A 27,329-nucleotide genomic window follows, 5' to 3' on the forward strand; every position below is an offset into this window, starting at 1 on the left:
TTTAAACAATTATGTTCTTTGTGAAATGATCAAATGTATGCTTTATAAATGGGAATTTGTCAAATTTTCTAAAGCACAGCTGTGCATAGCTTCCATGCCATTAAGTAGTTCACTAGCCAATGCAGTCATACAGGCAGTACTTGCATGGTAACTTCTCCCTGGCTAAGAGAAAATACTTATCCAGCAACGCACTGATTCGTAAGAGAGTAAGAGCTAGGAGCCCACCAGCTGAAAGTACAGGCTGGAAGTAATGCTAGCTACATGCTTCAATTTTTTTATTTTAACATGTCAAACCAGGTTTTTTAAAGACATATATTAATTTAAGCTGTTCTAATGGAACTTCTCTACCTTCAAATTACAGTGACATTTTATTAGTAAGCCAAATATCCCTAATTAAAACTGTGCATCATCAAATCATTATAATTGATGAATTCTCTGTTGAGAACATATTTTTAGCTATCTCAGGAAAAAAATGCATAGCAAAGTGTTGCTCCAGTTTCCTCAATTATACTTATCCTACTTGAAATGCCACAATAAGAAAATTCGTTTTCGTCACATGTCATACGTCTTCTGGTGGTGTTTTTCATTGGTGGAATTCAGAATTTTCTGGATTCATCACCAAGGGCTAAACCTCCCCATGTAAGAATGAGAAAGCATGCCCATTGAAATGGAAGGTGATCAGATAGAAAACGTCACGGCCCCTGGAGGGAACTGCATTTCGACTCTGAGGACAGTTAAGCAGCGAAGTGACTTAAGAGCGTTAGGGTTGAGAGTCACTTTGCTATCTTAAGAGGATTTCGTTTTCCATTTTGTCACCAAGGAATAATCCTAGGCACCCAGAAATCAAAGAAGGGTAAGCAATGCGTGAGGGGGAACAAGGTCATTTCCCTACTGCGGAAGGTCACAGACCCTGTTTGGAAAAGCGTTGTCTGCCCCCTCCCCACCCCCACCGTGAGCTCCTTAGGACTCCAGAGGAGGAGCTGTAAACAGGCTGTAAAAAAGAATCAGGACCTGAAGCGATCTCCCAGGCTGGAGTCGTCGGCGCAGTTTAACAGAAGAAATTCACTACCATAATAAATGGAAAGCCTTGCTCTTCAATCGATAAAACAAGCAGAGGATCCAGGCAAAGTGCAGAAAAGAAAAAGGATCCGGCACTCATACTGGACTGCAAGCTCAATATAAACCAATAACAAACGATCCCAGCTTCCAAACTAATGCGACCTACGGCTGAGTCCACTCCAGTTTCCTGTCCAGAGTCGGACGGGTGACGGTCCCTCTGAGTTACGGGCCAGGCAGAGCCCGCGGGTACTGCGTGCACTTGGGGATGTTATGTTTAAATAGTTTTCCTGACGAACTGGAATACGTGAAAAAGAATAATGTCCGCAGTAGTGAGGAAGCTCAACCCCTCGCCCCACATTTCCCTAAAGAAAATTTAAAAACCTTAGCAGGGATTCGATGTCTTTTATTCTGAAGATATTTCTTTCCAAGCTACACCTTCTGGGCAGCATTCCCGGCTATTAGCATTTTTATAGTTGAATATAAGACACCCAGAAAGCAGAGAGGTATTGTAAATAAAAATAAAGAATTGAGCATAGGGTACACTGAGAGCTTCTCTAAGTTCTCATCTGTTTAAATCTTAGCTGATGCCATTGGAAGTGCAAGATAATTTGCCTAAACTTCTAAACCCATAAATAATGGTCATAATGGAAAGTGTAAACATGGCATTTAATTACGAAGGGAAAAATGACAGCTAGATTTGTGATCTGCAGATGATAGCAAATATCACATTCAGCTAGCACACAACGTTTGAAAGAAATACCTCTTCGGGAGCTAGATATGAGTGTGAGAGCATAAATATGTTTGTCCTCTAGATATGTGCATCTTATACAAACTAAATAAGATACCTTCTCTCACGTGCCGATTTTTATCTAGTTAGAATTTGAATATTTTAAAGCTCTGAATTGCTTCTCTCCAAAAAAAAAAAAAAAAAAGGACTATTATGTAAATGTCTATGATCATTAGTAATTTCTTACCAAAAGCCATAATAATAACTACCTTTCGGAATGAGAGAATAAAACAAAGTAAAAAGGAGAGCGTTTTATTCGAATGTTGGCAGTAAAATCGGTGCTATTAACGATGAGCAAAAGAAATTATAGTTCCCTAAGAGAGAAGAATCATGATTTGAAAACATAGAGACATATTACTCTTCCAGTCGTAGACGGTCTTTTGCTTTCTAAGGCGGCAAAGAAGCACCTAAGTAGTGATTTGATGATTCCCGTTGCACAATAACCCTCTTCGAAAGAGCCAAGGAACTCACCAGTCTATCCACTTAAGTTCCGTGTACAAAACTTCATGCAATTAAATTTTCATGGAATACAAACTTCCGCTGTATTTTCACCCACTAAGGTTTATACCAGGTAAGATCTCTCGAGCCCCCAAACTCAGCCTCCAGTGGGGATGAAGAGGGACCCACTCACTCACTCATTCGAGAACAGCCACCATCTTACAGGAGCTACACTTCCGTGCTTGGCAAACAAATAGAATGGCCTCTGTCCTCCAGAAGCTCCCTGGTGACTATATAAGACAGTCAGACAAACGCCAAGTTATGGAACAGGGTGACGGGTGTTTTTAGAGAAGTCTCCGTGAAGTGCTACGGGACGTAAGGAAGGCAAAGATGACTGAGGGAGTCATTTATTAGAGGAGGCTTGCAGACGGGGTGCCATCTGAGCTGAAGCTCTTTTTGCTAGAGAACAGAAGTTCCTCGGGAAGAGAGGATGGATGACGGAGGAGTTCCTCGCCAAAAAAAAACAATAACGAAAAACAGCCTGAGAAATGCTATTCTCACTGTTGCTAAAACGGAGCATTGACTGAATAACACGAAAGAAAAACGAGACTGGAGAGGCGGGGCCAAACGCTGAAGGCCTCGGGAGGAAACGCTGATGCCCAGGAACCCAGCGATCCTGAGCAGTCTGGTGAGTCGCACGCCTGCTGCCCTCGGCGCCGCTAGCACTCGTGTGTGCCGTGCTCTACGATTTCTACATAGGATCCTCAAACGCTTTCCTGACACATGATGTTGCCCTGCTCAGGAATCTAAAATGCCTTTCTGTCTTTAAAGACAAATTTCCAGATTCCTCTACCGGGATTTCGGTGTCCTCTCTCACCTGGCCTCAGCCTCTTCCGAGCCAGCCTGGACACCTGTGTGAAAGGAGAGGTCGTTGGCTGCCTCCTCTAGACCCCACCCCCAAACCTGACCTGATGGTCTGTCCGCCCACAGATCCCCCCGCCCGCTATTTATGCGAGGTCCGCGCGAGACCGGGGCCTCCGCTGCGCCTTGTCTGATGCTCACACCCAGCTGGTCTCTCCGTCCCCTGTACTCCTCTTGCACTGAGCGCTGCAACAGCAACAGAGCTCATCACGAACTGTCACTCCTGTCCGTGTCTCCCCAGGACAGAAGCGATGGCTTTTGTTTTAACCGTACGCCCACTAGGCCTTGTGAGTCCCGGGCAAACGGTACAGTAAGGATGCGCTGATATATCAGATAAACAAGGAGCTCTGGTTGGCGTGGGAGCAGAGAACACATTTTAAAATCTTTTTGTAACGTATGAACATCTTGATTCTTAGATACTAACTCTTACAGGACATCGAATTTGTAATTATTTTGACGTCATTTTCTCGTTACATCGCGTCAAAGTGCGGTACACGTGGCATGTGGCAAAGGGGAGACCCTTTCTTCATGAAGAATGCACAGGATCAATGAAGAAGAAGGGTACACTGGGAAAATCCTGAGTAGGGGTCACAGTGTCAGCGTACAGTATTAGGCTTAGGACATCATACATAAGCCAAACACCAAATGTTCTATGTATTGGCCAAGGTCACATAATAAATCAGCAATACCATTTACTTACACCGAGTTTTGCTGCCTAAGCAGAAAAACTGCCTTTTCGGAAATCTGCCTATTCAGAAATACATTTCTTCACAAACAAATCAAACCTTTGGAAAGCATAAGCATACTTCGGGAACAGAAAGGCAAGCAGATGACGGATGAGGCATTTAGAATGCAGGCGCTGCATGTAAAATACTTCGAAGTCCGATTTCTATTCTAATGCTTTACCAGTTGATAACCAAGGAGGCGCCAAGTCCTACACTCATCAAAAGAGGTAGAGAAATGAGATTTGAGATCAAAACGTGAGTTCTTTCAGAGGAGTCATCATGTTTTAAGTAAAAGAACAGGACAGAATCACCAGGGTCATTACAACCAATAAAGCAAATATGAGGCTAGTCGAGTTTACAATCTCAAAAATTTAACCTTGGGAAAGTGTGTGTGTGTGACTAGTTACTCCACGTGTATTATTGAATATCTTTGGGAAACAGCACAGAAATCAAAGCGTGACCAGAATGGCAGGCATGCCCTCCTCCCCTCAACCCCAAGAGACAAGCAACAGGTTCCGTGTAGGACAAGGCTACAAATTCAAAGCAATTAGGTAAATGGACACATAATATTTTGACAGCCTTACTAAGCTATAATTGACATACAGTTATATTAGTTGAGGTTCTCCAGAGGAACAGAGCCAGTAGGATATAGGTAAATAGATTTTTATAAAGTGCCTTACTATGAGTTATTGACTCACATGATTATGTAGGCCAAAAGTCCCACCTGCGAGCTTTTTCCAAAGTGGTCACAGCATTTTACATCAGACACCAAGAGCATGCGGGAGTTCCAGGTCCTCCACGCCCGAGTCAACACTTTGTATGGTTCGTGTTTTTAATTCTAGACATTCTAACAGGTGCAAAGTGATACCTTCCTCTGGTTTTGATTGGCTTTTCCCTCGTGACTAATGAAGTCGAGCGTCCTCTCGTGGGCGTCTCTGCCACCCCTCCTTGCACCTGTCCTGGCAGGCCACTCTGCACAGCTGTGGATTCGTGCCCCAATCTAGCATGTCTGTTCACACACTTAGCTAAAACTAGACTAAGGACTGGTGGGAAATATTTTGCATGCAGTGCTTTGCATTCTAGAATCTTCATCTGTCATCTACTTGCCTTTGTGTTCTGAAGTGCGCTTATGCTTTCCAACGTTTTAGCTAAAACTAGAGTAGTATTGGTATGCGCTTCTATTCTTGTGCAATTAGCAATATCTGACAATATTTAAAATATATTTAGAATTTCCCATATTAATAAGAACCATTTATGAATGGGGCAGCTATGTATTTCATAAAATCAGTAAATTGTCAAGGTTTCCCTACAATTAAAAAAATAACATGACTTGGGTTTTTTAGTAACTTCACTGCTTTTCTCTTATGAAAAAAAATCATAATAGGTTGGAAAATTCTCTCTACTAGAAAAATCAGATAAAATCTAAGTGAGGTAGCTACATTTTCACTTCCTAGCCACTATATCTAAGCAAATTACATAATTGAGGAAGTCACATAAAACTGCAGATTTTCAGAACTCTTGAATGCCTGAATACTAGGAAGTAAAATAGTTTTCATAACTTAGTTGTAGTTTACAAAATCTTGACCTTAGTACTTCCTCTATCTGGATTCTGCTTTAAGCCCCAGAGTGACTTGGCGTTTTGGTCAGCATGCCATTTAGGAACCTGGCTCCTCCAGGAAACCCATCCGTTTGAGGAAGTCTGGGGACAGGGCTTCCAGCAGAACCAGGAACACGCAGGCGCTGTTTCCCTTGGCAGCACTTCTTTCGATCACCCACGTTATCGGTGAGGAGCGGCCTTCCTTTTTCCTGTCTCGAACCCATCAGATCAATGGGAAGCCCATTTGGATGTGAACTTATATATGTAACGTGGACATTTGCACCTTGGTTTTGGTCATTTGACAGTCTATCATTTTACCCTTCCATGCCCAGAACCCTAAAAGATAAAAATGATGGTCTGTTTATCTTAAGCACCCAAATAAAGAAATATCAGAGTTCTTAGCCCGGCTCATTCTTCAAACATCTCAGTATTAACTTCTCCTAGTTTCCTTATCCATTATAAATTAGCACCTTGATTAAAAATTTAGTGAGACTGCTTAAATTGTCAAGTCTGAAGCAGTTTACTGATAAAAAAACTGTTTATATAATGTATTAACACTTTCCAAGTGTTTTCAAATACGTTATTTTACTTTCTAAAATGCTGCACTTGTTTCATCAGCTGTCAAACAGATCGACATATCATCTGTTCACTACATTACAGTGTTTTAAAGATTAGAAATAATTTATGAAGCATTCTGAACTTGCTGAAGATGGAATTGCCTTCAGGTGCTAACCTTGGGTAGAGGCATATCCGCGGCCACCCAGGTGGCTTAAAAAACGCCTACAGATTAAAAACAAACAAATACACAAAGACCTTCCCACTCCCACAAGAAAACTCCACCAGCAGAGATTAACGTCTATAATGTAAGGCTTCTCGTTTTTTTCTGTTAAAATGTAAAGACCTTTGGGATATTAACACTTTAAACTGTATCATCAGTTCCTTGTATCTGAGTGTAAATGAACTTATCGATGCCCCCAGAAAGACTTTGGAGGTGCTAAGAAGACACAGAGGTTTGGGTACCCAGGAGAGATGAGATAACATAAGAAGTAAAAATGAACATAGATGGATCTAGCCTGTTGAGACCAGAAAAACGAATTTAATTTGCTTAACTACTTAATGACTTAATCTCAGCTACATCTTGAAATTCCTCACAAACACTGAGGAGAGCTATTGTTATTAATATACCTAAAATTATTATTGATAAGATTTTGAAAGTAAAGTCAAACAAAAGAGATCCAGTCTTTGCTGTGAAATACTGTCGGCCTGTAATGAGAACATTAAAAACATTTAAACTATGAATAATATTTTTAAAAAATATTTAAAAGCTAGAAGTCTTAATGAATAAATAATGTATATCCCTTTCCCTAGCATATATATATATATATATATTATATATATATACACAAAACCAGCTCTAAGAGGTTAAACTGATGACAGTATAGCGTGCACACACGCACACACGCATGCACGCACGCACCACACCCACTATTATCATCATAATTCTTTTGAAGCCAAGGGTAAAGCTAGAGACATAAAGAGAAAAAATGAAGCCTGCGTCCAAACGCAGCCCCCTTCCCCAGAAACCACTAAGACCCCATCTGTCCACCACACTGCCATCCGAGTAACAGGTATCTGCTCCTCACCCCTCTTATCTCACTTCTGACAGGTGTCACTGCGTGGTGTCTTTGTAACCTAAGGAAATAGCTTTCACATGGGAAAACATGCTCAATAAACTATTGAACGAGTATTCTTTATGCATTTACTTTTATGAATACCCAAACTGAACAATCTCAATAGCGGAGATACAAAAGATTTATTTAAGAGCTAGCAACAATTTAGATAACAATAAACAATTTAGACAATGTCCATAGATTATACCTAAGTTCTTAATCAAAACAGACCTGCACTACATTTAAGTATATTTATGTTTATTCTGAATCGTCCACTGAAACCTGGTCAATGAAAAGGCTATGCTGAGTTTAATATGGACATTGGTAGACACGAACATGGCAAAATGAACTTTAAAATAATACAACAACGAGAGTTAGATACATCACATATATGCCAAGAAAAAAAAAAAGGTTCTGATAAGGAATGAGAGGAACAGGGCAAATGGACGTTTAAACTGGAAATCACAGTGCACACGCCTGAGACATGAGCCGCGCACACAGAGATTCTCAAACTGCTTTTGACATGCCTTACAGAGAGATGCGTGCTTCAGAAATTACTTTGTAAAGTATTGCATGACCCCAAAGCCCTAGATAATGGAAAGATAAAAACAGAAGTGAGAGAGACAATTCCATCCAGATGTGTTATTTATTCAGAGGTTTTAAAAAGTTGGGTCTCTTTACATTAGCCAAAACGAGAGTGGCGGGAAGACGACCGAAGAAACGGGGCCTGCAGGGCATGGACTGGCGCGTTCTCTGCTGTGCGGCGCACTGCGGACATTCAAAATCTGCTGGAAGAATGAACTGATATGACAGCAAGACGACAAAAGTCTACCAAGTGCACGGTGGGAAAATAATGGGAAGAAATTTCACCAGGCCGGCGGGAGACTGTTAATATTAAACTAACACAATCACTTAAATTAAAAGTACTTAATGTGAATTTAGCTCTCTTCGTCAACACCTTCAGTTAGTACAAAACCGTTTCGTAAACAGCAGCAGAACAGCTCAACTATGGCCCGCCAGTATGCTGTCCAGGCAACTGAACAACCAGTTTCCTACCCCTGTAGGCCACGGCCTTAAACAGAGAAGGCAACCAGTTCATCCCTCTCCATCATACTGAGGTCAGTGTTTTCAGGACTGAAGAATGCAGGCTGTGGCAGTAGAGAAGATAACGCATAGCCCGCCGAGAAAGAAAGGGCAGAGAAAATGCATTCTGGACTCCTCCGACTCATCCCACAAGCACAAATACAGGGGACACTGTGATCTGCCACAGGAGAAACAATGAGGGTGGATGGGGGGGGTGAGTGGTAACAGTTAGTTGACTATTGCCATGGGCTTGATGGAAAACAAGTCTATTCATTTCCTTACGATAAAAGTCACACCTCCTCCTCTCAGATCTACACAGATATTTACCACTCTAAACTTTATCCTCTAGTGCTCTTCAATATCAATTGTTTTAAGACAATCGATTTTTTTTTTTAAATGGGAGTGGGGAGAAAATGAAGTCCAAAGTTAAAGAACTGGATATCTCCCATTCTTCCAACCTCTTTAAGCAGACATTAGATGGACCATACAGGTCGATGCTCAGTAATTTTAGGTTTTGGAACTCAAGGCAGATACAAGCCTCAATGCCTTCTCCTAAAATAGAATAGAGACAAACAGACCTAAAAAAATAAAATAAAATTAATACCAACTCAAGTCATCTTACCCTCTCAATCAGTAGTGGTAATTCTATTGAAATACATTATTTCATTTTCCTTGAGGAGAAATACCTTTATTTTAGTCATTTCTTCCTAAATGAAAATGTATGCGGTGTTCAAGGGCAGTCACCTAATTGTGAAGAAATAAAATTTGGGCCAGTTTTGCTGAGAATAGCTTTTTAACGTTTCTCAAAATTCTGAGTTGAGTAAAAATTGCTCTGGACTTCGTTTTGGAAGGTATATAACTGAGTGAATAGAAATCGTAAGTCTGTTAATACATGTGCAATCAATCTTCAAACTAAGGAAAAAGGCTAGCAAAAGAAAAGTGGTAAACAAAAAAAACACAGTTTCGGAACATCATCAGGAAAAAAGAAGGAAAGAAAGAAGGAGGGAAAGAGGAACAAAGGGAGGGAGGGAGAGAGAGGGAGAGACAGAGGCATCCCAATAACCAAGCATAAAACAGAGCTGAGCTGAATTTCCTGAGTTATGCAAATATTAAAAACAATGACCTGGAAAATACAATTAAATCATATTTAAAGTAGGTCTGGACGAAAAGTCCCAGATAGTTCAAATTATCTTTTTCTCCTCAAACACAAGGTTTATAAGAATCCTGACAGAAAACTATTTTTACCTCTCAATGAAATCTGTTATAAATGTGGGAAGATTTGGACAGAGTCTGACCTTAATACATATGGATGGCCTCTACGTCTCTATCCATTTAACAAGAACGCTGTCCCACGCAGGACCTTTGCAAGTCCGTTTCTTTACTGTATGTCCAATATTCAAGGAATATTAACCCAAGCATCCTCCAGAAAAATGAATCCCTTGACCCCTTCTATGCCCATGATCCTCACACTTCCTGGAAAAGTCAACAACCCACTGTCCACGCCACCCCAACAATAGACCCTAATATATCTTTGATAGTTAAGTTTTCCAGAACTACGACTACGTTCTTGATAACTATGCGACGTTCCATGGGGTCAATGGGAATTCCTGGAATTTATAGGAAATCAAGGAGGAGGGACCCAGCAGATAGGCACTTACGATTAAAGATTTCAGCTGGTTGGGTTTTCCTCTCTGAGTGTCTGCCTGGGACGTAAGCTGGTTATATAATGACAAAATCAGGTGTTATCAGAATCTCAGCTCCTGAGAGTCTACGGAGATCCTAGGACACACGTCTATCAAATCATTACACTGCACACCTTAAACTTACACAACGTTATATGTTAATTATATCTAAATAAAGCTGAAAAAAATGAAAAAAAAAAATATCCTCAGGCACTTGAAACGCCCGGGCTGGATGCGCTGCTGCCCAAGCCAGATGCTGGAGCCAGATGCCCGGCAGTGGCAGCAGGGGACAGCTCGGCTTAGAGGATGCCGCCGCAGTTAAAGCGCAGGTTAAAGTGCAGGTTAAAGCGCAGTGCCCAGACTCTGCAGTGACCAAAGAGTCAAATGATTTTCTTAAATGGTAGGTAATTTCTCAACAAAAGGCGCCTATTAAAAAGAAGGAAAGGAATCCAGAAAGAGAAAACAGCGAAAGTAGACGAAACTTAGGAAGGCTCCTCAGTGTGACTCAAAGACCAACAGCTTCAAGGAACTTTGTACCTGGCAGCAGTGCTTTAAAAAGGCTACGAGCTCCCTAGGTGCCACGCCGGAAGCCAACGTCTGGGGGCGATGCCCGGGACTCCCCAGGAATCGTATACACACAAAAAGTTTCAGAATAACTGTATTCAAGGGACTTTATGAATCTGCACTTGATACGGTAACCTGCCATATCAACGGGCAACCAGTGCTGGAGCAGAACAAGGTCAAAGCTGTCCTTAAGAAAGAATGTTTTCTGAGCCACATTTGTTTTTACCATGAGGTTAACTTATTACAGTCGAAAGAAAATAAACATTTGGTCCTCTGCGAAAACAGACTATCTTATGCTAAAATATCAATCTTAATTAAATTCAGATATATAAATGTAAAACAAAATGGGATCTGTCATTTTAAAATACTTTCAATGTTGTTATTCTAAATAATTCTTGAATGTTTCCACTAATAGCTCTCAGTCTAATTTATGAAGCCTGGTGATTGCACATAAATCAAGATTTAAAGTCTAACTAATAAAAACTTCTTGAAAATAGCTCACCCGTGAAAAGGGGACATTTTTCTCTAGAAACTCCCCGACTGTTGTAGTAAGGAAGCAGTGTCATCGAACGCCCTTTGGCTCAGTTCCACCTAGACACACGGTGTCGTCTGCATGCCGACATAAAGACGAGCCGTGTCTGTGAACCGCCCCTCGCTCGGAACCCGGGGTTCACCCCTCATCGCGAGCCGGCCCCCTGCTTCTCAGACCCGCCGCCTGAACTTTTCTCCACCTCATCCTGTGGGTCGTCCGGTGCCTCTAAAACAAGGTTTCTGACTTCCGTTACTGAGCACCTTTATTTGAAATGGTCTTTTACAGCGACTCCAACCAAAGACCCAAAATACTGAACAGCAATAATTCTCTAATAAATTACGAGTCATACGTAAGTGTTAAAATACAGACACATGTGACATTGAGAAGTACATGCGGTTCAAATGTGGGGAATCTCATTTGATGGATTAATAATATAGTTGACACATGTGAAAAGAGGAAGCAGCGAGGAAATCTTCCACAAAAGACTTCTGTAATTGAACAATTGCCTTTAATTACCCATTGTGTAATTTCCGATTTTGAATATCTTCATTTCTTACACTAATGTCATTGAAATAAAGGAGAGTGAGGCAACATAACAGCGTTTGGAGAAATATTTTAACATAGTAACATTCTCCAGGAGACAAAACCGTGTGTCCTTAACCGTGACCTACAATCTTTACTTAATAGTCACTTTTAATGCAAAAAGCGACGTGGATTGTGATGTCTTTAAAACCCAGCCCTCCTCCAGGGCGCATATCAAATTCCCAACGGATCACTTCTTAAAGCAATGACACTTTCAATAATACTCAGTAGTGCATCAAAAATTGACACGCAGGCACACTTGCTTCTCAGTCTGACATGCCGTTGAACCAGTTAAACAGTGCGATCGGGTGCTGAGAAGGGAACCAGTGGCGTGTTCGTAAACGTCTAACAGCTGGTGCCCTCAGGGGAGTTTGCCATTTTCCATACTGTAAATACAGCCACCAAGACCAACTTCGAGCTACCAGCACGATGTCACTGAACACGGAGACGGGAGGAGAGGTACCTCGCACATTTGGATCTTGGAGGCAGGCCCAAGCCAGTTTCGACATGGCACTGGGGCTAGTCCACAGGCCCTGAAAACTGTCCCCTTGTCCTATGAAGACCCCTAGCTCCTCCCTTGCTCTTGACATGGCAGTCCTCACCCAACGCCTCGTGAGTGTCTGGTCCAGCTCTTGCCCTCCAAAGCCACAGCTACAGAAATCCCTGAGTCCAAACGACTATGACCTTATCATTTAAATTTTTTACCTTTCTTAGTAAAATAGAGACAGTTATTTTTCTCACCTTCCTCACAACACAGTGAGATTCCTTGGAATGCTCGTCTGTACTAAGCACTGAATGTCCTAAAACAAAATACCTGGAATAAGCCATAGGGCCTCTAATGAATTTTTTGGCTTGGTTTAGCAACTAATACAGCAGCAGGCAGAGACAAGCTATAAAATAAAACTAAGTGGACATTACGTTGGAAAGCTGATGATAATTATGAGTTAACCAAATAATTTCCATATTTACTATTCATATATTTATAATCCCTTACATTAAAAATGCCCTGTAAAAATATAAAGCATCTCTTGCAAATGTAAAGCAAGCAGTTCAAGTTTCCTATTTTAAAAATACAATATTAACAGTATCAGAAAGATACCAATAACAGCCCTCGTATGCACTATGTGGCCTTGAACAGACTGCTTCACCTTGCTGGGGCTCTTTTTCTAAAATGGGAATCATAATATCTATCTCAGAAGGTTATAAAGAAAGATTAAATGAAAATACCTTCGAATCGCACAGTGCTGATACATAATTAATGACCAAAAATGGCAGCTACTCATCATGATTATTATCTACACAGTGACCGCCTGAGGCCCAGTCCATGTGGCATGAAAAGGGAGTTGAGGCGAGAAGCGAGATCCTCACTCATGAATGGGAAGCGATGAAAGAACGGCCAGGGTCTTAGAAGGGATGAGATTTGCAGGACTGTTGACAGCGAGGTATGAGGAAGAAGCACGTGATGTACCTTCTCAGAACAGCTCAATGTGCGAGGGAATCTTTCCCATGTCAACACTCACCGAAAATCCCCATTTCAATGGACAGTATTACTATTGTGGTCAATAAGTCTCTTTTCTCAGTCATGTCAGTATTTGCACAATAAGTATTGGTTGAATAAATTAAGAAATGCAGATGACATGACTATATAACTAAAAATCCCAGAAGAATCAAATAAAAATATTTTAATCTGTCAAGGGTAGTAGAGTAAGATGGTTAATTTAAAAAATTAAAAGTACAAATTGCAGCTTTTACATAGATCAGTAGTGAGGAGTTTGAGAATATAATGGGAGGGAAAAAAACTATTCAAATCACGAGAACAACAAAGAATAAATACAAATACCCTAACTTGAAATGCATGTGTGCTACATAAAGACCACCGAGAATTTTACTAAGAAATATAGAGGAGATTTGAGAAAATGACAAGAGATGCATGTTCCCTGGATTAGAAAAAAACAATGAATATTCTGAAGATAATCAATTATTCTCTAACGAATCTATAGGTTTAAAAAAAATTCTAGTGGGAATAGTTTTGCCTTGGCAAAATTATCCTAAAATAAGTAGTGGGGAGAGGACCATAGCCCTGACAGATAGATATTAAAGCAAATTATAAACTTACAAAAGTAAAACTGGTATTGGCACAATAAAACCAAAAAGATATTCAGAAATATTGTTGTAGAAATATAATAGAATATTAAGGGGACCAGGAAAATATTATTTTAGCATAATGAAAATAAATTTCAGATAAATAAAAAAACAAAATTTAAAAAAAGTATAAAAAGAAAACCATACTAAATATTGACTTTTTGTTCAATTTAAATGTAAATGTACAAAGAGTAATGCTTCTACACATTAAAAATGCTGTAACTGTAATATAAATCACCAGAAGGACAGGGACTTGGTCCTCGTCACTGCTATACCTCCAGAGCGTCGAACAGTGGCTAGTTGCAGCCAATTCACAAAAAAGAAATATAAACACCAAATAAACGTGAAAAATTTTCAACATCATCAGTTGCTAAGAAATAAGAATGAAAACAAAGCTCATTTGTCTCTCAAGTTATCACGGTGTTAAGGAGAGGGGCAAGCACAGCGCATCAGATAGAGACTCAGCTGTGGATATAAACAGAGATAGAGATGTGCATACACATGCGTGCAGATATCGGACAGATGCTGAACTGTTACTTTAAAAAAACTCCCACCACACACACACACACGCAGGAAGGAAGTATGCCAAAGTGGAATCAGTGGTTATGCAGTACTATAAAATTATATGAGTGAATTGCAGCAATAAAATATTATTTTCTGGGCATTAAAAAGTAGTAGGTGTTTAAAAATCTATGTGCAAATGAGGCTTTCCCTTTAATATAAGTGAAAGAAGTAAAAGAGCAATGAAGGAGGGAGCATTTGGAGAGAATGTAGGCAGCTTCCCACAGCAAAGCAATCACAGAAACATTTCTGTAGCTAAAACCTAACACCCAGGAACAGAGGCAACAGGCACAAGGAACGATCCTCGCGTGGCAAACATCCGTTTTCATTACCTGCTTTGGAAGTAACGAGCTGTAGCACAAGAGGCCGTCTCGTGACGATGCCTGACCCTCGAGGGAGAAAGTCCCTAAAAAAAAACACACACAAGAAATAACAGATTAAGGCATTGAAGGACTCTGATCACCTATAAAGGTATAAGTCAAGTTCCATAATAATTCTCCTAATTCCGAATATTTCAATGCATCCCATGTCTAAAGAATGCTAGACCCATCTTATAAAAGAAGTATTTGCCAAAAGTAATAATAAATTAATTAATTAATCAATAATAAAGAGGGTGGGACTCCTTATACCTAATATTGATACATGTGCACTATCATAATGACCTCGCTGGAATATGTCACTCATTTATCAATAAAAGTTTGCATTACTATATACTTTCAGTTAATTTTTATTTTCAGAGAATTAGCATTCACAAAAACATTTGATGCAGAAATTAATCCTTAAACTCTTTTTGGTAATTAAAAATTCAGTAATCTGTCCAGCTTCAAGATCAATATTAGTACTATCAAATATCGGCCATCACTAAAGGTACATTAGATTGTATCTTTTAAATATCCTGAAATTTTTCTCCAATAAAAAGTCACACATAAAATATAGGATCCAGGAGAGATAAATATTGTACATGCACAAATTAACATCAAAATATTGCAAACTGAGTTTTGTTTGTTCTCACTCCTGATAAACGGGAGTCTTTAATAAATAAAGATGTTTCAATGGCATGTTAATATACACTAGACCAATAAAACCGCAGCTAAGGAAGCACTGTATAATTACATCTGCAGTGCCACATAAATCATACTGATTCTGCAGTGTCAAACGAGAATTCATAAGCATGCCGATAAGACAGTTTTTAAACACATTTAGAATGCCTCAGACTTTTAGAAGAATCATCATTTTTTTTAAATCACACTATTCCATTCAAAATAAATCTCTGTCCAATGGCAATTTTTCTCAAGAACTGGTTCCAGGGCCACCAGAAGGGGTTACTACCACCGATGCCCACCACCCGTCCCGAGCCGACAGATTCAGCGCGCCTGGGGAAGGTGGGTGGCATCTCTGCTCCTTTGCGAGCGTCAGAAATCGGGATGCTTGCGGCAGTGTGAGAACCGCGGGCCTCAGGTCGGGATGTGCTACTCGACAATTTAGTGGATGATATTAGCGCGGGACATCTAGGAGTTCTGCAGGAAATCGTCAGCACAGAGCTTCTATGCAGATGGGACTCCGATGGACGGCCACTTATGGAACAGGTAAAGGCCAGCGAGAACGCTGCAAAACCCAAGACTTCAGCTCAATGATACTCAGGCATGGAGAGTCACAGGGAAAATTAAGCAAAATTTCCCCTACTACGACTCATGTGATTTGCAAGCGCTAGTGTAAATTCTGACAGAGGAAATTATACTGCACAGCCTCTTAATTGAGTTAATGACTTTGCTCCTTAACTGCCAGGGCTAAGTTCATTTAGAATGGTACCACGTGTGACTAAAATAAAGATGGTGAAGCTACAGACATATTTGCTCTGAAGAATGCCACCTGAAGTAAATATTTATTCATCAAAAAAAATTCACTGAGAAACTAAGAAGGGCTAAGGAGATGCCATGGGCATTGCATTAGGTGGACACCCAGAGCTCAAAATCTAACAGAAAGATAAGGACACAGAAAATCACTAAAGGAGGGTACAGATCAACCACACTGGGGTTCAGGAGAGAGAGAGAGAGAGACTGCCACTCCCCTTTGGAAAATATCTCAATATATATAATTACTCTTTTAACGCTCACCAAAATCTATGTTAGAATATTCCCTAGTTTGGATGGTTTCAATAATCATTTAAAATTTAATCAAAATGAGTAGAGCATCTACTCTGTGCATAGAATCAAAAAGGAAGAAGTTAATTTGAAAATCAAATGGATAAAGAGAAAACAAAACTCGAGAATGAAAAGCTGAGGGCATCTCTTTGAGCTATTAAGCTCATGAGTGCAGTCCGAGGATGTGTAGATGCCAAAGAAATATAGAGGCCTTAAATTTCTGAATGATGTCATTTGGCAAATCAATAAAATACTTTCTTTAAAAAAGAGGTAGAGCCTATGGCCATACTACCCTAAACGTGCCAAATCTTGTCTGATCTCAGAAGCTAAATAGGGTCAGGCCTGGTTAGTACTTGGATGGGAGACCACCTAGGAAGACCAGGTGCTGTAGGCATTTAAAAAAAAAAAAAAAAGAGGAAGAAAAAAAGGAAGGAAGGAAGATATTTTGGTGCTGAGATCTGTTCCGACCCACAGTTATGACCATATATTTATAACACAGCTTTAGTAACAATCCTTTTGAACATCATCAAAACAAAACAGTATTATGAAACGTTTTAAATAGCAAATGATTACCATGTGTTCGTCTGAAAAGAAAGCCCAGGGATACATCTAATTCTTTACTTTTTTATCAAGCAAACAGAACTTTGCATTAAGAGGAATAAGCAGATTTAGATACCTAACCCGCCTCTCACCACTCACACCTACTGGCCCCGTTCATGGCTCTCACCGGCCCCCTCTCCAACACACACATTCTTACCCAGAGTCAAAAGATTTGGTCACCAAATCTTGCTCTTTGGAAGCCTCCCCTGACTCTACGGGAGTGTCTGAAGTTCCACAAAACACTAGAGAGGACTCCTCTCTTCTGAAGAATGAGCGACTGAACTGGCATCCTGATTGTCCACGTTATTCTCATCAGCCAGCAGCACGAAACCACGTGGCCAGCACACTCCTGCTGCGAAAGCTGAGAGGCGAGCCCTCCAAGAAACACAGAGGACCCGACGTCGAGCTAGCTCCTCCACTGAATGGGCAAAATGCTCCCAAAACCTCAGTTGCTTTCGCTACTAAAGTAAGATAATACTGTGGATCAGATGAAATGCAATGTACGGCAACTCTTTAAAAACCCACACACCATAGAAGAAAGTAATATCGCCCCCATTACTATTGCTACAATATAGCCACAGTACGTTTTCCCCAATACTGTAGCATCGTCTAATCTAAAATAACATACAAAATTTTAACGTTTCGAGAATGGGATTTGGAGATGAGGGGCCTCGGACCCCACCTGAACTGTCCCTTCATGCTGACCAGCTGCTTTGAAAACCTCAGTCCTTATTCCCGCCTCCATCAACAGGGAGTCAAGGCACTGACACGAACAATCATAAATAATTCATGAGCCTCTGAGTGCGCTCATCCATTTGAATTTTATTATCTTCTGTGCAATAGGTGGTTGATTTCTTGCCCCTAAGTATATCTTATGGGAAAATTATTTGCTAAATCAATGCAGATGGAATCTTGACTGTGCCTGCAGTATTACTTTGGATTTAAACTCTATATATTTTTGTTTATGGTCTAATACATAAACACGAAAAGAAAATTTGCATGCCATTTTCCTCCAAAGTGGACCTTGAACGTAAGGAGTAAGAAGACCAATCTGAAGACTGATGTGATTAAACCGATTCCATTCCGTTGCCTGACTGCCTGACGTACGAGCTGACTGCAACACAGGAGAAAGCGTTTCTCTATGCTGCAGGGCAGCCACAACTCCAATGCCTTTCTTCTCTCTCAATCCAGCTCAAAAACACATTATTCTGCACAGTGCTAACAGCGGGGCTGCAGGCACTAAGTCTAAGCTCCTTCATGGCTCCTGCGCGAAAAGGAGAGAGCAATTTCCATGCCACAGGCAGGCAAGGGACCATCTTGGTAAGGTTTCTTTTATTGGCTCTTCCAGTAGTTACCAAGAAATATTATTAGTGCTCCACAAGGAAGTGACTGACCTTTGGCAACCAGAAATAGGAAAGCACACTTGCTGTGTCAACAAAGCTAGAGGAAATTTTCCCCCTCGGTACAAATAAAGTAACTAGAGAGATGTTTTTCTTCAATATAGATGTAAATGATTATTAACCAGAAGATCTGTTCAAGAAATAGATGTCTAACATCTACTCTTGACTAAACATGAGAGGAGTAAATCATGTTCTCCAACAAGTTAATCAGTGTAGCTGATTCGGTCAAAGACAAGTAAGCTTAGTCTTAGTCCTAGCCTTAGTCTTAGAGGAGAATGACATGCAAATGATTACGATAAGCACGACAGGCACTAGGGTTGATTTCCTGATATATTGGCACAGAGCGTGGAACAATCTACTCTGCCTGGCGAAGTAGCCGGAGAGACATAGGTGGGAGGCAATCCAGAGGGTATCGAGATGTGCAGACATGGAAGAGCAACGTAGCACAGAACATTAAGGAACTAAATATTAAAGAAAGGTCTGAATGAGGTGGAGAAGAATCTGGAGAAGGAGGTGGGAGCAGAACTTCAAGGGCTTCACTTGTTTTGTTTGTTTGTTTGTTTTTCTCTCCTGTGAGAACAAGGAGGACTAAAGAGTTTTAAGTGATCAGATGTGTATTTCAGGAAAACTACTAGAGGAAAAGAAAGGGAATGTTGAAAAAGGGAAAGACAAAAGACAGACCAGCCGCTAACCAGCTTAGGGCGTCAAGGAAGGAGATGATAAAGGTTAAGTCCAAGGCGGTAATGGTGGGGATGAGAGAAGACAACAGAGAGACGTACGACGGGCAAGGCTCAGCGATTGCTTGATGTGGGACGAAGTGATACGGACAGAGAGGATAAACCTCACACCCTGGTGTGGGTAGCTGTTGAATAGTGGTGCCATCAATGAGAATAGAAAATCCAGGAAGATCTGGTTACAGCTGGTATTTACATAGTGTTTACCATGTGCCAGGCACATTCTTATTTGATCCTCATTACCATCCTATGAGGTAGGTACCGTTGCTATTCTCACTTCACAAATGAGGAAACTGAGGCACAGAAAGGTCTCATAATTTTCCCAAAGTCACAGAGCTAAGAATACATGACAGATGTAGGACTCAAACCTAGAGAGTCTAACTCTAGCATCTGTGCCCTTGACCATTAGACTATCTATACTGTAATAGAAATGGGGTAAGATGGGGGGACAGATCTGGACGTGTTGATCTTTAGGTGTCTGGAAACTACCTGGATGACAACAAGAAGTACACAGGCTGAGCAACTGGAACTCGGGGTGCAAGTCCTGTCTAGGGGTAATAATTTGACAGTCATCAATGGAGGAGGTGGTTGAGGCCAAGAGAATCGATTAATAGGAAGGAGAGAAGAATGATGAATGTGGACTCTGAAAAATATGAACACTTACTGGGCACCTGAAAGAAACAGAACTGACAGGTTGAGAAGGGGACCCAGAGAGATAAGCCAAGTAGAAGTCAGAGGTGTCTCCAAAGTCACACCAGCCTTAGACATCTCTACTTAGACATCTCAAACCCAGTTTCTGCAATTCAGCTCATTATCATCTTTCCAACATGTTTCTCCTCCTTGATGCTCAATCATAATCCACATCATCAGCATCCATACATGTCAGCTAAGCCAAATACCTGGGGATCACCGGCCTCCAATTTCCTCTGCCTTCATGCTCCAAACTGATCACCAAGTCCTGCTGATCCCACCTTCTTAATATCCCTTAAATGTATCCTCTCTTCTCTTTTTCGGTCACCACTCCAGGCACCACCAACTTTCAAATAAATTAATAATGATTTCCCAATTAATTTCCCTAAATCCAATTTGAGCATCCCCAACCCAACCTCAACAGTAACAAAAGTCCCATCACTTAATTTCCAAACACTAAATCGTTAAATGACTCCTCATTGTCCTTGGCATGAAATCCAAACAGAAAACAAACCAGAAAAAGGAAAAAGCCCTGTCTTCTCGTGGCTGCCTCTGTGCTCTCAGACGCAGTGCCCTGGACACGCCACGCTCCCTCACGGGCTGCCCCCGCCCCTGCCACTTCTCCCTCTAGCCAACTCCTACTCAGTCTTCAACATCCATGAGAAGCCTTCTTTGAAATCCTCCTGTCCACGCCCCTAAGCTCTCAACACACACTCGTCACACTGTGTGTTCTGTTTGCATGCACGTCTACCCCCTCTCAGAGCCTCTGTCAGTGCCCAGGTATTAAATATTTTGAACGTTTCCTACCTACCCTTTAAGGAAGATTTCTCATTGCTCCATATATTCATAACATGAAAATAAAGCATCCCCATTTCTGATTCCCAAACAGGCAGGCGGCTGAGTGGCATTTTACATCAACACAAAGAACAGGCAAGATAATTTTCGATTTAACAATCATTTGCCGAGGCCATTTATATTTATATGTTTATTATGAACATTTAAGATCCAGCAATATTTATCAAAGTAGAAAATACAGAACACCAGCTGAGCCAATATTACCGAATGTCTAAAGACATGGAATAGAATTCGAAGGAAATAACTTTTAAAAATAATAATAGAGCCAATATATTTTTTAAAAAACATTCCTTAAAAACAGACACGTCTATTCTAAAACATTATCTTCAAAGAACAATTTTATGAGCTCCAGGATTACGATCTCACGGTCCTTCAAAATGATAACCAGAGAGAGAGAGAGAGGGAGGAAGGGAGGGAGGGAGGGAAGAAAGGAGGGAAGGAGGAAAGGAAGGAGAGAGGGAGGGGGAGGAGTCACTGCCAGATACTGCCCAACCTCCACCCCGAGAAGCACTGAGGTCATGTGTTCCACACACTGAACACAACGGCACTGTCACAATGGCTTTGTGCTTGCGTGTCCCGAGCTCGGAGCTTTGCCAGCCATCACAATGCCACTTTAATTGCTGAAGGAAGTCATTATGCCAAAATCCACAGATTTAATTGGAAAATTTCCACTGCACTTTTCTTCTTCCCCCTAAACTCTTGGCACAGCATAAGAATATTAGCACTTGCAGATTTGCAAAAGATCACATTTTGCTGTTATCAGTTACTCTATAATTTAAAGTATTCAATAAATGCCACCATCATTTTGTTTGAAAAACATAGTTACAAACCCGATTGCAGGAAATGCATGCTTTTATTTTTTTTACTAACATCTAAGAAATTCAATATTTACCTTTTATTCATGAAACTCAAAATTTCTAAGCAATATTCATTAAACCTAGTTAATCAATAATTAATGTCCAAATGGCAACATTCAAAATGCAAAAGTTTCTGAGTCAGAGATCTATAATGTGGATAAAGAAGCTTACAAATAACACGTGTCCTACCCACCAAGAAACACTCTCCAGAACTTAATGTTTCCATATTTAATTCGTTTTATTTGCTTATTCACAAAGTCAGTTTGAGAATTAAAGCCTCAGATTAAGGAGTCATGGCAGAAAGCAGAGACACTTAGCTGTTGCTCTATTCCAAATCACACATTGTACGTTACCCTGGGTAGCTGTCATGCAAATTAATGACAAAAGAGACTCCTAAAGAGATGACTGGTTGCCTGGCCGATATCCATTCCCCCTTGTCTTATAAACAGATTCCCAGTTTTGTTGGGAATGGCAAGGTGCCCAACCTTTACGGATAAATAATAGACAAATAAATAAATCTACATTTCTCAGCCTCCCTTGCAAATGGAGTGACCATACGACTAAGCTTTAGTCAGTAAGATATAATAGAGATCGTTGAGCAACTTCAAGGACATTTCCCATAAAAGATGCTGATTTAGTTGATGCGCACTTTTTGCCCTTCCCTCCTCTCCCTGTCGCTTATACATGAGAGCGATGGAGCTGCAGCAACCATCTTCAACCACAAGGCAACCTGGAGGATGGACGCTATGAGCCAAGCACGGCAGAGCAAACAAAGACAAAGGATTTAGGAGAATGTGGCATTCTGAGTCACGGAACTCACCTCGTACCGCCTAAGAAACAGAGCGAGATAGGAAAAAACAGACACACACTGTGTTTCAGAACAGTTTCCCGACCTTCTTCTAATTAGTGTTCCCTTGAGGAACTTTAATACACATTTTCCCCCATTAAGTTTCCCCATTAAATTTAAAAGCACAGATGCACTGTATATCAGTACTGTGCATATCTCTGTATTTTATACATTAAAAAAAATAAGGTTTTTGCTCCCCCAAATCAATTTTTGTCTGCTTGGGAGCAATATCACCCCCCGTTGAGGACATGTGCATATGAGAACCCAGGATGCTAAACATTCGGTCCAATCGGTCGTCTCTTCCTGCAGGGTTTTTAAAAGAGCGGAATGTGGAAAGGACAAGGTCAGACGGCTTTTGCCTCAAACTCCAGCGCATCCCCTTCGCAACCCTGGAAACCTGGTGCCCTTTGGCCTAGTTAAAAGGCAGGCTTAAGGCTTGTACCAAAGAGGCCGAAAGGCGCCCCTTGCCCCTTTGCACGAAGCGCACATGTGAATCCCAGACCTTTGTTCTTTGGCACTACAGTGGCTTGGAAAGGCCCGCGTGTGGACGAACCCACTCGGAGAGGAGAGGCAAGGACAAGAGACCTCTTATGGAGGGACGAGGGCAGGGCTGGAGCCCCTTCCCCTGAGGCCTGACCGGGAGACCGGCCCTGTTACTGTCCTTGGTCCTGAATACGTATTACCGGGCTGGAAGGGAAGAACACGGATAGGCGTGGAAGTCAGCTTCCCAGCCAGTATTGAGCTCTTCGGTGTTCATCTTTTCTAAAAGGTTGGGGGGAAAAACGGGTATTTAATTGGAAGCCAAAACAGTATAGGTTAGTTTCTGTACTAAAGCGGAACACAGAGTCAGAGCCACACTATATATTTAAAAGGAACGGGGATCTGATATTCCAAGCATCAAGGAGAGGTTTAAGAGGGTCCTTGGACCCGGCTGCTCCCTCGCACTCCGGAAGTCTTACTCGTTACTCCCCCACACGAATCTTATATTCCCCGAGCACCTGGTTCCCAAGTGACGTCATAACGATCCCAGACCTCTGCACTGGCTCCTCTGCAGCCTTTCCTCAAAGTCAAGGCCCCTCTCCACCCATCTCAGCCTAAAGGCGGAATGCTGGCGCCTCACGTGGCTGATACGCCGGCAGGGTCAGACGCGCCTCACGTGGCTGATACGCCGGCAGGGCCAGACGGCCCTCCTCTTTATTCCAAAGGGACGCGCGTCACATTCCCTCCCCTGGACAAGTTCCCTTAGGACAGGGACCTCGCCGCTGTGAGGCCACTGTGTGGCACGGCGACGGGCACAAAGGAGGCGCTCAGTGGTGACTTGGCGCAAGATCACGTTTTGTGATCGTTAAGCATTTTAAGAATTAAAACTAAATTTATTGTAAAGATAAATTCTAAGGGGTGACTTAAAAAATAAATATGTATACGTTCGTAATTAAAGCTACAAGGATCATGTATGTGGTCTGGATATTTTATTTTCTTATCTGAAAAGTATTTTTCATGTCTATTTAACTGACTTTGTGATCCTACGCCATTTTGACTACTATAATTTTAAAGAAAAGAAAATAAGGAAGAAGGAACAGCACTCAATACCTAACGGATGATGTACACACATGTGTACATATGTAATGTGCATGTGTACATGTACGTACACGCATAATTAATATTTAGCTATTTCTTAACATAGAAGTTACCCTTGGAAACTACATTCCCAATGAAAGTTTAGGAAAAATATTGTAATAGCTCCAAGTCTTAAAATGTACTAAAAGTAGCTAGTGAAAGCACCCAGCAGAATTCAATAAATTCTGGCTTACTACTCAATAAATTCTGCTCACTGAAGGAGGAATATTAATGAGTGAACTTAAGAATTACTTTCTCCATCTGTATATCTCTGAGTACACCCATTACACTATATTATCCATGCACATACACCAAGAATAATATATAAACTACATATCTAACAACGATCAATAAACTGATAGTGTGTGACTAAGGTGACGATTTTGTTTATAGTCCAGATTATCTGTTGTACTAACTGTTGGTGGTTTCCTTCCTTATTTAGAGTAGATATCATCTAAAGCATCATTTGTCTCAGCAGCAATGTTTTCTCTTTAAACTAAGATCTAACAGCATGCTTCAAAGCGCATGAGCTTTTGAAAATTTAAAAAGTCCAAAAAAGAACAGACCATTAGGTTGAAGATAAAACAGTCAGGACTGGCAGAATCTACTAAAAAAAAAAAATCAATGTCCATTAGTGTTTAAGAAAATATTTAATATAGGAAACAGAATGGAGGGAAATTAATGGAGAAATTCTATTTGGATCTGAATTTCTCTATCTTCACTGGAGTTTTATTAGATAACATAATATTTCTGTGAAATGTTTTTGAATGCTTCCTTTTAAAGGCAATATAGCATGGTAGTTAAGAGTATGTATTTCAGTACTAAAATGCCTTGGTTTGAATTCAGAACCCACCACTTCTTGGTTAAGTTTGCCCATCTGTAAATTGGGGAAGAAGATAATACAACCCTTTACCTGCTGATAGACAAACATGACATGCAACACCATTTTTTTCTTCTTTGAGAAAGGCATAATGATGCACAAAATTTATACTGTACAATGAAATCTGAAGCAGCACCCTGGAATCAAACACACTGATATTTCTGCAGCAAAACAAATGAATACATATTTACACAAACAGAGATAAGGACGAAGAATGATAGCTTCACCTCACTCAGGTTGAGTCTACCAGGAAATGAGTTTAGGTCAATATAAGTTTTGCCAAATGAGTTACAAAAAGAATACTTGGTTTTCAGAGCATTTTGCATTTCAAATCATAGACAAGAAGATTAAAGTAATTATAGTAATACCTAGCACATAGTAAGTGGCCAAAAAACTTTAGCTGTCCTCATTATCACCATCATCATCATTATTTTTAGAAGAAATAGTAGTAAGTTACCCTGAAATTCATTTAGTAATAATTTACCCAAATTTGATTCAGAAGCTAATATACCCCCATAGCAGCAACAAGCAGTGATCCTCTCTTGCTAGCTATCGGCACGTAAGCTAGATCTAGTTTGGCATGTGTATCTAGAGTTTGGGGTGGTGCGAAAGGGAAAATATATCAAAATAAACATCTATAACTTCAACCTTTCCATCTGCTTCCTCGAAAGTTACCAACTACCTAAAGGCTTCATTCTCTAAGAGTTCTCGCTATTGTTCTATTGCCTTCCATAAGAAAAAGCTAATAAAAACCATGGAATGAACGCTTAAAACCAACAAAAGAATCAACACACATTCTGCCCAGTGTGCTCAATTCAAATACAGAATGAAATGAACCCCCTGGCATCTGGAGTATTCCACGAGCATGTGGCAAGTGTTATTTCTAGCCACTTAAAAGCACCAGTGAAAAGAGCTCGAATACTTAGCAAAGAAAAGGTCTCCATCCCCATGAGGAGAGGCATTTATTAGCACTTAATGGCCCTCTTTCATGGCCTTTCCACTGACGCATCTCTAATTGTTCCAATTATGATTTCAAGCAACAAACCCAATAATGGAAAAAGTCTATAGTTCCATGTGCACATTGTAAAAAGAGGTCTTTAACAGCACAAACGACAAATAAAAGTAGATGACAACATGGGATCTGGGTAGGCGACATCGTGATGGAGAGAGAGGAGGTGGCGCAGAAAGAGCACTAGTTAAGAAGCCAGCTTGGGTTCCAGCTGTGACTTCCCCACGTCACTGAACCTGTGAGAGACTCAGTTTCCATATTTTTGAAGTCTGAGGACTAAACTAATGTCTTCCAATTCCTCTGCCATTTCCAACATTCTATCAGCCTCTGATGCTATAAGTAAATCAAGATACAAAGCATCCAATCCTACCCTAGGCTTTGCGAGCCATCTCATGGCTTCCTATTTTCACTTCCATAACTGAAGATGTTAGTATCCAGTTTAAGTCCAATGAAGGCAAGAGCTGTGTCTTTTATATTCTCCCCACTACCATGCATGGCAGATAGGGGGTGCTCAAAAGTACTAGAGGGAAGGGGAGAGGAGGGGAAGAGAAGAGAGGGGAGGATAGGGGAGGGAGGAAGGAAGGAGCCGGATAATTTAATATGGCCGGAACATTGCATGTAAGAGAACAGTGATGAAAGACAGCTTGGAAGATGGGTTTCTTGCCTTTAAGGAAGATCATATTAGGAAATTTCAAATTTAGAGAATATACTACGTTAAAGAATATTATGGGGATAATATCCTTTAAATGTCTTCTTTCCTTAGAAATTAAAATTCCAAAACATTTAAATATGTAATAGGTTATGCAGGGTTATGTATTAAATACTGTTGTGATACTTCAATGGAGCATAAATTATTTTTTCATTATTGAATATTTTCCCTCTTTGTTACTATTTATTATCAATATAGATAGAAAAATAAATATTAATCAATTGAATATGAAAATACTGAGATTTGCAAGTGAGAGAAGACAGAAATCTAATGATTCACTGGATGGAAAGAGGCATATCTCATACAGAGTTCTGACATCAGCAAACATCATTAACAAATTAGAGCATTTTAAATTATTTAATTACACTTTTATACAACTAAATCTATATTACTTTTGTTCATCCGAATGTGAATATTGTAAACATTTGCTAATAGTTGCACGCCAAAAATTCAAAAGTAGAATGAAGTTTCAATTACCGCTTTCTGGAGTTTATATTCTCATGAAGTTAATGCACAAAATTTGCATCTCATTTCCTGAGTGAATGAAATTTGAGATGCGATAGGCCAATTTTTTAAAACTATGATATGTGATCGACAAGTGGGTCATAAAGTCAATTTTGCAGATCATGGCCAACATACTTTTTATA

General features: G+C 40.5%; 1 protein-coding gene and 1 pseudogene across 11 annotated transcripts in view; one reads left to right on the plus strand and one right to left on the minus strand.

Moving 5' to 3' along the window:
- The window catches only part of DNM3 (dynamin 3), a 354,287-nt gene that overhangs the window by 287,263 nt on the left and 39,695 nt on the right, over nt 1–27,329 (minus strand). For all 11 annotated transcript variants that reach the window (XM_036234646.1, XM_036234642.1, XM_036234648.1 and 8 more), the window contains exon 2: nt 14,676–14,749. In XM_036234646.1, coding sequence (XP_036090539.1) covers nt 14,676–14,749 — 74 coding nt within the window. The remainder of the gene's footprint in view (nt 1–14,675; nt 14,750–27,329) is intronic.
- On the plus strand, nt 16,760–16,878 carry LOC118613198 (annotated as a pseudogene).

Source organism: Rousettus aegyptiacus, unplaced genomic scaffold (genome assembly GCF_014176215.1).
Source record: "Rousettus aegyptiacus isolate mRouAeg1 unplaced genomic scaffold, mRouAeg1.p scaffold_m13_p_17, whole genome shotgun sequence".
Classification (NCBI taxonomy): Eukaryota; Metazoa; Chordata; class Mammalia; order Chiroptera; family Pteropodidae; genus Rousettus; species Rousettus aegyptiacus.